Here is a 13764-nt window from a genome sequence, read left to right as displayed (position 1 = left end):
AATTAGACTGAATTTTACACGATTCGAAGCTCAAGAGACTAAGATGAGGTGTGAGTTTGGTTGCAATGTAATTAACCGCACAAATACGTCAAGGCTCTGGTGTGTTAATGACTTTGCGTCACTAGGATATGTTAGCATCATTTGGTTCGTATTGGAGAGTCAGCTTGCCCAAGCTTGTGTGAGCGGAGCGCGCGAACTCTACAGATAAAAGAACGCGCGCACCTGCGAGCCTTTACACAGCTCTAAAGAGAGAAGAACCTGAACATCATCCTCCTGAATACCAACTCATCTCAGTGTATTTTAAAGGTATTAATACCTCCTGTTTTATTCAATTATTTTAGATTAATTACAAAGTTATTGGTTTGGATTTCATAGGCTAAATAAAGTTTGATGCAGGTGTGTGAAAAGCAGCGGATCTGAGGATGTCCTGCAGTTGGTCGCTCGTGCTGTTCTCGCTGTTGGTCGTGTGTCCTGGACTCTCGCGCTGTGCACTCGACTACCTATCATTCACAGTAAGTAGTCTCTTTTAAAAGGAAATCGTTCGTTTGTTAGACGGACTGTTATATGAGATCGAAAAAAGTGAGTTTAGGAGCTAGTTGTCACCTCTTCTTTTTTTTTACTCTAGTGAATAAAAGTCAGTAGGTTATAGGCTACTTAAAAGTTTTGCATAGGCTACTAAATATTTGAACATTTCCACCGCAATGTCAATTAAATTGGAATAAAAAAAATATATTCTGTTACAATTATAGGCATATACACAACCGTTTAAAAGTTTTAGATCGGTAAGAATTTTAAATGTTTTTGAATAAAGTCTCTTGCACACCAATGCTGCATTTATTTTATCCAAAACAGTACAAAAGTTTTATTGTGAAATATTTTTACAATTCAAAAGAACTGTTTTCTATTTGAATATATTTTAAAATGTAATTTGTCCCTGTGATGGCAAAGCTGAATTTTCAGCATCAATACTCCAGTCTTCAGTGTCACATGATCCTTCAGAAATCATTCGAATATGCTGATTTGCTGCTCAAGAAACATTTATTATTATTGTCAATATTGAAAACAGGTTTTTTTCCAGGGTTCTTTAATGAATAGAAAGTTCAAAAGAACAGCACTGATCTGAAATAGAAAGCTTTTGCAACATAATAAATGTCTATACTGTCACTTTTGATCAATTTAATGCATCCTTGATGAATAAAAGTATTAAATTCTTTAAAAAAAAAAAGTACTGACCCCAAACTTATTTGAACAGTATAGTGTTTAATGTTACAAAAGCTTTCTATTTCAGATAAATGCAGCACTTTTGAACTTTCTATTCATCAAAGAATCCTGAAAACACTGATATAATAATAAATGTTTCTTGAGACATAATGTATGGAGGTTGCTAGAATGAATCCTGATTCCATTAAAACCTTGATGGTTTCTTTAATGTGATATCTGACTGTTAAATATGGGCTCAAACAGAGGTTCAGTCATGCACACACACACACACACACACACACACACACACACACACACACACACACACACACACACACACACACACACACAATGGCTAAAACAATGTATGGGATCACAGATAGGCTAGACATTATGGCCTATACCACTCACTGCTTTATTTTATTATTTTAATGTTTTGTGAAATCAGTTTTCGAAGCAGTTCCCTGTCCATTTTCTTTTGGTTGTTTTTATAATTGTAAAGATCATCACAGTTTGGAGTCTTCGTGTTATTGAGTCATTCACATTAGTGAGTCAGACATTCATTTTCTGAGTTCTTGAACCATCCTGTTTGTGTGTTATGTTCAGGACAACAGCGACCCCCAGTCTGAGCGCTTTGACAAACGATATGGTGATATGGATTATGACAGTTTCATTGGACTGATGGGCAGGAGGAGTGCCGGTGAGACACAAAAAGACTAAATTATATGAATGATGAAATTTGCTTTTAATAGTTTTAAACATTCAGAAGATTGGGAATAGTTCATGCAAAAATAAAAATGTCATTATTTATTGACCTTCATGTTGTTCCACAGAAAAATAACGAAACAAAATGAGGATGAGTAAATGACAGGATTGAGATTTTTGGAAGAACTATTCCTTAGAGGTCAAGGCCAATGATATTTTAAGTTGGTTTTATTATTCATTTTTATTTTACAGGAACAAATCGTGACACAATTTCACCATTTAGACGTAAGTTTCCATATTCATCATTATCTTGCTTCAGTGTGATCCTGATATTGATGTCAGAGGCTGATGAGAGCTTTGTTTCTTTGGTCCAATTGTAGCTAACATGAATGACATTTTTGTTGGACTGTTGGGACGGAGAAACATTGTGTCTGGTAAGAGATTAATTAATGGTGGTCAATATGAGTTAGCCGAAAGAGTGAGTGGGGAATAAGAGATTGCATTAATAAATTATTGTCTGTGTATTTATATCATCATACTCAAACAAACCTTGCGCAATGCAGAATAAGGGACTGCAGGACATAGTGCAGAGAATACACTGACCTCTAGTGGCTACTATGGAGAATTAGAGTAAATGAATAGAAATGTTTTGTTTGTTTTGGTTTGATCAGCCATTCCTGCTTGGAGAAGAGAGAGGAGAGGTAACATTTTCTTAAAGGACAGAAGGCAAAGGTGAGAATTTGTAAGTTTTGTTATAGAGTATAGGCCTAATTATTGTGGAGTTGATGAATTGCAGCTACATCAACATAGTAAAAGTTATTTTTCAGAGATTTCTGTGTAATTGTATTGAATTTTTTTTTGAAGGTTTTGCTGTGGTGTATGAAGCCTTATCTCATCCGTCCAGAACTCATCTATGGAATTTTACCATCCCGAAGAAAAAATATCTTTCTTTGTAAGATAACTGAGCTGTATGATTTTTTTGTTTATTGTCAAAGTGCATTCATTCTAGTATATTTTGTTGTTGTTGTTTTTATGTAGGATAATAATTCTTACATTGAACCCCCTTAATCTCAAATCAGATAAAGGATGTTTTCTTTAAAGGGATGACAACAATGTGTTGATTGGACAGATATAAGAAGATTGAAGAATATATAAGCCCCACATTGTAAATATTCTTGCTTATACCTTATTCGTTTTAACATATGCTTATTTAAAGCGCTGTAAAACATACCCACCCTCAATTATTTCTTTATTTATTCATAAAGAAGTCCACACAAGAAAAAACTTTATTTAAAAAAGTCTTTATTTAATATGCTGGTTATTATTCCTCATTGAATTATCCTTGTCACACATTTGCCTCACACACTCTTTTATAAATTAAAGATTGCAGTGAAAGTGCTGTACAGGATTCACTTTGTACAAAAGACCCTACTGAAAAAACAAAACACTTTTGGATTAAAGACAAGGGCATGAAACGCATCAATTCAGAAATGCAACTGCGCTTTAAAAAGATTGGAAAGGACATTTGCATCTTCCTGCTGGTTTTTATGTTAGCACTATGAATGGTTCTGATTCATTTATGACAAGTTGAGTTCCCTCTTCGTTATATAATCCACTACACATCTCCCAAATTTCTATGGGCTTTCTTTGTCAACGCACTTTCCCAAAACACTTTTGGTATCTGCATTTCATTGTTCTGTTCAGATTTCCAATCTGAAAAAATAACGGAACAAAAGTAAACTCAACGAAAATTGAATGATTACAAAGGAATGTTAGCTAAAGAGCTTTTCTGAAGTCATCAACATACTGAAGCATAAGCATGTTCAAACGTTTCAAAGTCATGTTTCAAACTTCTTGTTAAAATAATAGAACTTTACCACAAAAAATCCCCAAAACAATTAGATCATACTTGAAGTAGGTGGCACAAACTGAATTACTTTTCCTCTTTAAATCAACAAAACAATGCAAACAGATTACCCCCATTTTTTGGCTTTACCATACTTTAATAGAAAGTGAATGTGATTTTTGATAAAATAATGCACACTAATACACGTTTAGTGTGCATTATTTTAAAAGGAAAGTTTAACACCACCAGAACATTTAAAGGCATTGGTAAAAAAAAAAAAAATCTGTCATTTACTCAGCCTGATGTCTTTCCAAAGGCATATGATATTTTGAAGAACATGAAGGTGAGTAAACTTGAGTAAATTTTCATTTTTGGGTGAACTGTCCCTTTAAGTATAGCAAATACACACAAATAACTGAGAAATTGAGACATAAAACACACATCACAAGGAAACTGAATTATTTTCACTACTCGCATCAATTGTAAAATCAGCACTTTTAATCTCACACACAAACTGCTGTAGTAGTTGCCACACTAGCGATGTGAAATGAAGCAAAACCAGACGATCCACTTCAGTCAATTAAATAAAGCATTATGTGGTCTGAAAAATCCAATAATTCACACAGTGTGTCACAGTATGCCATTCATCAACAAGACCAAAATTCCCACTAGCATGGATAAAGTGTATCCCTAAGCCGTCTTATCTACCTTTACTTTTTCCCTAGGTGCTCATGAACTATTGGGCCAGCCAACAGGATCTTAATGGAGTACTAATCCGTATTCTTTCAAATTAACTTCCAGAGAAGGGTATCAATTGATTACATCAAGACTACATCCTGGTTAATCTTTATATTGACGTAATGTTACGGGAAGTAATGTGTACATAGTCAAATTTGGCAAAGATATGTGACAATGCTGGAGCTTGAATGTTTGCCAGATATAAACAACTTAGGGCTGTGAAAAGATTAATTGCATCCAAAATAAAAGTGTGTGTTTACATAATATATGTGTTTGTACTGTGTATAATTATTTGTATATATAAATACACACACATGCATGTATATATTTAAGAAATATTTGCATACATATACTGTATATATTTATATATAATTTATATTATATATAAGTATAATTTTCTTATATATAAATAACAGTTTTTCTTAAATATATACATGCATGTGTGTGTATTTATATATACAAATTTAATTATACACAGTACACACACATATATTATTTAAACACAAACTTTTATTTTGGATGCGTTTAATCTTTTCACAGCCCTAAAACAACTACAATATAATCTGCTCTGTGTTTAAATATTGCCTAATTACAATACAAACGCAGTCCAGGAACATATGGAAATGAATGATTTCTCTGGATCAGAGCAGAGGCACTAATTCAAGGGAACGAGCAAATTAAAGGAAAATCAAGGCCCCTTGTTCTTATGAAATTGCTGTTAAATCATACATGGTGGTGTGCTTATGATTACACAGTGCAGAGCAAATACACGATTCATAATTTTACATATGTATTAAAAATAAAAATGAATCAAATGAATGCCAAATCTAACAAATACAGCGGCAGCCTTTCTTATCCCATGTTATTATACTGTTAAGGCAGGCTCATAGGCTAAATGAATCACATCTCAAGAACCGCATACTCTGGCTCTACATGTCTTAACCTTCATTTCATACAATTATGCACTGTTAGGGTTGCGGTTATATTTAAACATTCACATACAAATGCATTATTAAAAGGAACACCCTCTCACACAGTACCAGTTCATTTAATCACACAAACATGTCATGCACACATTTCTGTGGCACAATATAGGATACAATTAAAGACATCATCCAAATAAAAATGTAAAGCCATCCCCCCAAAAAAGACTTCGTTTGGAAGAAGATTTAAAATGTTGTTTAAAAAATCCTATGCAAAAAGCTGCTAAGACTTTTCATTATGTTCAGAGGATTGTTTTTCTCCTTCCTGTGCTTCTACCCCCTGCTTTTTCTCCGAGTCTCCAGTTTCCAGTTTGTCTGGGACAGGGGCTTTGAGGTCTTGTATGACATTGGGTTCAGAGGGCTGATAGCGGTATTTGTAGCCAAAGGCACGCAAGTGGTAAGTGTAGTATTCCAGCAGGTACATGTGTGACGAATCCATATAGTGGAAAGAAACAGCCAGGTCTGAGCAACACTGTGGCCCCTGAGAAAGAGAGAGAAAGAATTATGCAAATTAATATAGGAACATACATATATTAACTCAGTTACACTTGCAATCATGGATTTAGCAGATGCTTTTATTCAAAGCAATTTACAATAGAAGTTGCAGCAGTTACCAGCCAACTGGATTGGAAGATTTTTAGTGAATAAAGACTTCGGTCAGTTCTCAGAAGACTTATAGATCACCATTCAAATGGACTTCTTTTGTGGTACTTTTGCATCCTTTTAAAAGCTAGGGGCATTTAAAAGCATTCATTGTAATGGAGCCCATTTAAGAGCGCATATATTACGCAAATAATCTTCTTTTGTGTTCAACGGAAAAAGAAAATTAAAAACAAAAATTAAATGAGTTTGGAATGGCATCAGTCTGAGTAAACAATGCATTTTTTTTTTTTCCTTTTGTATTCCACAAAAGAAAAAAAAAATCATTCAGTTTTCAAACAACATTGGGGTTAGTTAGATAATCAGCGTTATTTTTTTTAGCTAGTCTTTTCTTGTGTTTAATATCATGCAACAGTGCTTAAAGTAATGTGGTGACAGCGCAGATTTACTCAATAGACTATGATCTTTGCCAAAACAAACTCACGCACACTTGGACCAAGGACACAAAGAATTAAAGACTGCATAGTCAATACTGGTCTGTGTCATTTATTTGAACAGGATGTATGTAAAGGGTGACGATCACACCTTCAGGGTGCATTAAATGAAAACGTTGACATCATATTTGCTTCCCTGTCTACATAGACAGCATCTTAACAGAAACTTCAAAAGAGACCGATCTGAAACACAAAGTTGCGCTGTAAAGAATGTAGCGACAGATCTTTTTTCGTATTCTGTCGTACAACCAAGATAAACAGATAATGGAAAGAAAAAAATGTGGGGCGGGATCTTGGTTATATTCATCGGTGGTAGATTGGATGGAGGCAGATCTGAACTTGGGGCGGGGTTTAAGTGGACTAAATGATTGGAGAAGTCTGGCATACATCACCAGAGAGAAGTCTGTCATTTTACTGGAAGATCAAGTAATGACATATTGATAAAATAAAATAAAATGTTTTCACTGAATTCAGACTCACCTGCACAATGGGGTAATAACAGTAGTTCCAATACCAGAAAGTCTTGGGAAATGTGCCAGTGAGATGGGACTCGGGTACGAAAGGGTGGAATGTCTCTCTTTGTATGGTGTCTCGGGAGTCTCCTGCCACAACGCCTACCTTCTCTAAACACTGACCCATAGCCAAGTCCTCCACTGAGGTAGTGTGAGTGCACACTTTGGTACGAAAGCCCTCCACAAACCTCCTCAGAGCTTCTTTGCTGAGCACGTAGCCAGCGCCGCCACTCATGTAGCCCTGTTTTACGTACGGCTTAAACCGCCGGCCAAAATACAAAGGGTCCTCTGGAGAGTGGCTGGCCAGAATCCATCGCAGGTTGTCGACGATTACATAAGTGTCGTCATCCGCTTTGAGGAACCAGTCCGCCTCGTCCCCGTGCTTCTCCATGACATAATGGAAAGCACGAATGGTTTTCCAGTACAGCTGATCCCGACCTTCCTTGGTGTTTAGGCCAACCGTGGGAAAATCGGGGTTATCCACAGAGCTTATGAAGACCACAATGTTGCAGTGGCGACTCCATGTGGCTTTCACGTGTCGAGCTTTTTTCTCAAGGTTATCAGGGCCAGTCATAACCCAACACAGAATGCGTACACGCTTATAGAGAGCATCAGCCAGTTTGCCATCCTCACCTACAAGAGATAGTCCAAGATTACTCAGAAAAATACATTAAATGAATGAAAATCAAATTCTACAAAGTAGCAAATTAATGACACTAAAAATTAATTTGTCAAACTGCAGCTCAACCGTGCATGCTAAATAAAATGTGAATAAAATATTTAGGCTTAAATATTAATAAATAGCCTAAATTATATCCGTTAATCATATAAAGTGATCGTGTCTCTTCAGAAGACTTGGATTAAGCTGCTCGATTCATATGGATGACGTAGTTTACACTGTTTTTATGAAGTGTCAATTTTTTATTGCATGCTCTTTTAACGGAGGAACAGAAATATCTCAGGTTTCATTTAAATATCTTCAGTTCAGTTGTATTTTTCAAGGATGAACAAAAGTCATGAACAACAAGGGTGTGGCAATTATGACAAAATGTTACTGGTGAACTAACCCTACAAGTAAAACTAGAAACTAGTAAAAAGCAAATCGGGTTTTAAAAATGTTGAAGAAATTGAAGAAAATTGTTTTATAAACAATATCATTGATATTCAGTAAAGAATGTCTTCATCTACTTAAATTTTGTCAACTACTCATGCATACAATTTAGAGTCAGTATATGAGAGTCCATTTCATTATACTTTACCAAGGACAAAACATTAGATGCAAGCTCAAAATAAGAGCAAAGTCCATCTCTCCAGGGAGAACACACACAAACATATGCCCAAAAAGAGTTTCTCACAAAGAGGGCTTTGATCAAATGGAACAGTTAACTCTTAGTTAAATTGTGACACCGGGGTGTGGAGCTATATCCACAAATCATATAAATAAAAGGGTGTAATAAAGCTGAAGTGCTGCATACATCACCTGGCTCTACCAGTCTAACACACCTCTTCTGGGAATGCCATCCCAGTGCTATTACAATAATAACTATAACAATTTTTTTTTTTTATTTTTTTTTATAAAAACAATGTGTATGACTGTCTGTAACAAGCTGGAAGCAATTTTCATTTTCTGGTTGACAATGAAACAATGCAAAACAAGTTAAACAACTTGTACAGGTGAAATGAGAGAGCACAATGCATGCCATTAATTCAGTGCCATTTAAAATATTCCAGTTAGATACACAGATATGCCTTAGAATGTCAATTTACACAAATTCCAATGATCGATCGTCGTTTAAATTAACGTTAGCTTTGTAGCATATAGCCAACCTTATGACAGGGTGTGCAAATCCTGCTCAAAACAGGTTCCTCATCAAATGAATGAAAAGGGTTTTTAGTCTAAATAAAGGGCTAGTAGGGTTGTAAAATGAGTCGACCATTTAATTAAATTAATTATTTAATAATCAAATATAACGAGTAATAGATACAACGTGTCACCAATATCGCCAGTTGTTGACGAGCTCTTCCTGGAACAATATGGCAACTAAACCCAAAGAATTCACAACGTTTTATTACAATATTGTTCTCTTTATAATGTTATGTAATATGACAGTCCCAATCATAGTTATTAAATATTCTTAAAGGAAAAAAAATGAAGATAAATATGACATTCAAATGTATTTGTGGTAGGCCTATTAACGTTACAGTTCAACTCTCCTCATGTTGTTCCAAACCTGTATGACCACTTTCTACCGTTCACATTAATTGCATCTTTTTTTGCAATAAGATGCCAGTAAATCCTGACTGAGGCTGTCCTTCTGCCTATTGCCCAACCTTTTTTAAAGTTTCACATACAGGTTTAAATTGTTTCTGGGCAAATGATTCACTAATATACAGTTTCACTTTATGGGTATATAGTTTCTACTGTATTCTTTCTATTATACTGCCATGCGTTTTGCTCATTATAAAATAATTGTTTTTATTTGCAACATCTCAATTAGTTCTACAGTGTAATTACCTGTATGGTGCGGATGATTGAGGTTGAAGAGAGCCGACCTCTCCTTTTTCCAGTTCTTGTTTTCTTCTTCTATCATCTCCAGCAGGCTTTCCACGTGGGCCTCGGTCTTACGAGACCCCAAGTTCCGCGTGAACCCAACTTGACTCAGGAGCAGGTACAGACTGCACGTGCCCACCACAAAGCCCACGTAAAACGCGGAGCGCGCACCGAGAGCTTTCATGACGAGCTCTAGAGACTCTCACCTTAGTGTGACTATTAGACAGAGACACAAGGAAGACTAGAGTGAGCAGAGGATCATGGCGTAGTAAGTATTTATCACACCTATCATCTGGTTGTTTCAAAATCAAGACCTCTTGACTTTAACCCGAAAATAAACCCGATGCTAGGCGCGTACAGTCCGCTTGACAGCAGCTCCGTGATTGATAGGACTGATTAAACAACAAGCAACGTAGCGATAGAGCAGTTTACGTCATCATACCAGGATACAACTACTGACAGCTGACAAATTCAACTGAATTCAGATTATTAACTTTGGGAAATTACTACTTGTGTAGGCAACACTATCAGATGTAAAACAATTACTGTCTAGAAAATAATAAATTTGTCTTGTATACTTAAGACAAATTAGGCAAATTTAAGATAAATATAGCCTATGGCTCGTTTACTAGCACTGTAGTCGTGCAACGAGGGGGCCCTTGGCAAACTTTCGCAAAATAACACATTAAATACGTTATAATAGCTGTTAAAAATGTAATCGTAATAACGTTACAACATGTAGACTGACATAATCAATTGTTGCTTTTGATATTTAAAAAAAAAAAAAAACAAAAAAAAAACATACAGCTTCTGTAATCACGAAATTAATCTTTTTATATAATAAAAAGTTTTAAAAACAAGTAAGTTAACTGTTAGCTATGTCATGATTACAGCAGAAGTACCATAGGAAATATCTTAGCCTACATGCGGAACAATCAGGTGTCGAAAGAAACACTGTCACAATCTTACCAGACAGCTGATTTCCTCCATAACTGAAGTGAAAAAAACACTGCAATATTCGGCTCCGGTGCCTTTCAGTCCAACTCATAGAGCTAGCATAACAGTAAGGCTATGGTTTTCAACTTAAATGGAAGAAATTTGGCAGCCTAACCAGGAACATCGGCTCCAAAATCATGTCCTTCCTATTTTCTGCCCAATGCAAATTTGGGTTGGTAGATAATATTACGCTTTACTTGAAGCTAACTAGCAACGTGCTTCCTATGTTCCCCAAGTAAAGCCGAGAGGTATGGGGGCGGTTCAATTCCGTATTTTAATTAGCCAGCCTCTTTAAGAGCTACTCTCTGTCAGTCTGTGTTTTGTGGACAGTGACACACACACCCACCCCACTAAATTGTGATGCTTTTATTTTAAACAATAAAACTAAATCTTTTCGACTACACCATTCTAGAAAAGTAGACGCTTGTTCAACTGCGAACTGTGAACTGTTCGCGTCACATCTAATACAGGACATACGGAAGCGCATTTGATTGGATGAATCGCCTGTCGATCTTGGACTGAACGATGATGTCATTTGAACGGAGGGTTATGATTGGGTTATTATCTCGCTCACACACACACACATCATGGTTTCATCAAGCGAAGGCACAGAGCAAATGAAATCACGCCAAGAAGAAAAGTATGAACCAATAGTACAGCCCTTTAGGCAACGGAAAGTTGTATTAAGCCCCATGTACACGTTTCTTTAAATGATTGCAATCAATTAGAATGGTCAAAAAGGATAAAAGAACAGTCCAATAAGGTGTGGAAGTGGGAGCCACTAAGCGCCATTTGGAAGTTGAGCTTCCTTACTGACACATGGTCACAGAAGAAGGCTTTGCTTTAGTAATCTTATTTAGAATTAAACTATATATACAAAATATGTATTCATTGAAGGTGTAGAGAAGCCTTTTATGAAGTTTTTTTATTTAGCATTTTCAGAAATTAAGTTTTTCTTTTCATTGTGCGATAAGGGATACTTTTCAAGGATGTCTTTGCTGACAATGTTATCACATATTAGTGCACAATATAAGCTCTAAATATAGTTGTATTTATTTATTTATGATTCCTTGACATTTTTTAAAAAGATTTGTGATTTTTTTGTATTGCTCTCTGACTGTCTTATGATGTGAATTAATACTTTTCTCTATGATTCTGTACCATTAGGGCAACGAAAAAACAAAAAAATAAAAAGTTCCCAAATGAACAAAGAAATTATGTGGAAATTTTTTTCTATTTTTTCCAAAAATGAATAAAAAATGTGTGTAGTAGAGGGTTAAAGATTCTTGCTCTACAACAACTACGCCTAGCATAGCTGGTGTAATCGGGGAAGGGTTGAGAGCATACATTGGCTGGATCCCAAATGGCACCTCATGTGGACTCGCGGTCTCATGGCCTTAAAGGGTTATTGACCCAAAAATGAAAATTCTGTAATTACTCACCCTCATGTTGTTCCAACCCCATAAGACTTTCGTTCATCTTCGGAACACAAATTAAGATATTTTTGATGAAATCTGAGAGCTGTCTCACTCCTTCATAGGCTGCTAGGTAACTGCATCTGCCGGCACAGAAAAGTTAGTAAAGACATCGTTAAAACAGTCCAAGTGAATACAGTGGCTGAACCTTAAGTTTATCAAGCGACGAGAATACTTTTTGTGCGCAAAAAAACAAACAAAAAGAACGACTTTATTCAACTATTCATTTTCTTCTGTGTGGGCCTCTGACGTGAGTTCACGAGAGCGCCACGACACATGCGTGAGAACTGAGATGATGACGCTCACGATCAGTTGATGGGAAAGTGTGAAAAGTAAGCCATTCATTTTGCAGCATTGGTAAGGCACTTTTACGTTTTCTTGTTGGTTTCTCACGATTCGGACATCCAGGAAATGCACACTTTAGAACCATTTTGAACACTAAATCAAGACCCATCTGCGCTCGTGAACTCACATCAGAGGCCCACACGGATGAAAATGAATAGTTGAATAAAGTCGTTATTTTTGTTTGTTTTTTGCGCACAAAAAATATTCTCGTCGCTTTATAAACTGCCACTGTAGTCACTTGTACTATTTTAACAATGTCTTTACTAACTTTTCTGGGCCAGCAGATGCAATTACCTAGCAGCCTATGAAGGAGTGAGACAGCTCTCAGATTTCATCAAAAATATCTTAATTTGTGTTCCGAAGATAAATGAAAGTCTTACGGGGTTGGAACAACATGAGGGTGGGTGAGTAATTACCGACAGAATTTGTATTTTTGGGCGAACTAACCCTATAAATTGCGCGTGCTCGCCAAGTATACGAGTCCGGACTTCGGCCTTCTGACTTCGGCGAACTTTCGCACCCTCCACATGAGTTACTTACCCAGGAATCAATATTTTGGGACAGGCTTGATGACATCATGCCACTGAAAGTCAAACACATAGACAGTAAAAGAAATGGACACAGCGACCCCATTGGATTCAACGGAGAAAAGTGAAGTCAGTTAGAAGCGGTCACTTCCTGATGGCTGACCGTACTGCGCAGACTCAAACTGAGCTTGACGACGTAGATGTGACGTGAGCAACCTGTCTGTCTTCTAGTAGCTGTGCCAAGACAAATCTGAATCATTCCCTTGCAGAGACGGAGAGTGAGTAGGAGGTGTCCATGAGCTAGGAGCAGGTGAAAATTTTGCTAAATATTCTAATTACTTTGTCATTTTGCCTCCACGTCCCCCCGATTGCACACGAGCTTCTCCTCCTGTCCATTTGGTAATTTCTCTACTGTGCGACAGAGAGTTGCGTGGTTATGACGCAATCGTTAGCCTATTTTTACAAAAACTGCCTCTACGTGACCATAACATAAGATACGGTAATGGTGCCTTTTATACATTTTCGTGTTTCTTTAGAAATAAATAATGGACAAATGGAGTCTTTAAACACCTCAGATGTAAAGTTATTCGCTGTCAAAGTGACGCCAAAATGAATGGGAGTCAATGGAATGCTAACAGCAGGTGGGGGTCCGCTAATCAATGGCGGCGCCCAGGGAAGCTTCAGTTTTTTCCGAAACATTGGCCCCCCCCGGGTCAAACAGCCACGAAACTCCTCCCCTCGTTTATCTGATTGGGCGTTTGCAAAGATTCCTGGGTAGGTAACTCGTGTGGA

General features: G+C 36.6%; 2 protein-coding genes across 2 annotated transcripts; one reads left to right on the top strand and one right to left on the bottom strand.

The window, feature by feature from the left end:
• Positions 1 to 200: 200 nt before the first annotated feature.
• On the top strand, positions 201 to 3127 carry tac3b (tachykinin precursor 3b). The gene is made up of 7 exons (XM_079883907.1): positions 201 to 306; positions 397 to 512; positions 1807 to 1900; positions 2158 to 2190; positions 2286 to 2339; positions 2577 to 2637; positions 2770 to 3127. The coding sequence occupies exons 2-7, from the start codon at positions 423 to 425 to the stop codon at positions 2786 to 2788; spliced, it is 351 nt and encodes a 116-aa protein (XP_079740033.1). The 5' UTR covers positions 201 to 306; positions 397 to 422; the 3' UTR covers positions 2789 to 3127.
• A 1860-nt stretch (positions 3128 to 4987) lies between these two features.
• Positions 4988 to 11088, bottom strand: c1galt1lb (core 1 synthase, glycoprotein-N-acetylgalactosamine 3-beta-galactosyltransferase 1, like b). Its single transcript, XM_079883905.1, has 4 exons — positions 10599 to 11088; positions 9594 to 9845; positions 7047 to 7711; positions 4988 to 5953 (listed from the first exon to the last, which is right to left on the bottom strand). The coding sequence occupies exons 2-4, from the start codon at positions 9811 to 9813 to the stop codon at positions 5696 to 5698; spliced, it is 1143 nt and encodes a 380-aa protein (XP_079740031.1). The 5' UTR covers positions 9814 to 9845; positions 10599 to 11088; the 3' UTR covers positions 4988 to 5695.
• Between the last annotated feature and the right edge of the window lie 2676 nt (positions 11089 to 13764).

This window comes from Squalius cephalus (assembly GCF_949319135.1).
Source record: "Squalius cephalus genome assembly, chromosome: 10".
In the NCBI taxonomy this organism is placed as follows: Eukaryota; Metazoa; Chordata; class Actinopteri; order Cypriniformes; family Leuciscidae; genus Squalius; species Squalius cephalus.
This window is presented reverse-complemented; position numbering and strand designations above follow the sequence as displayed.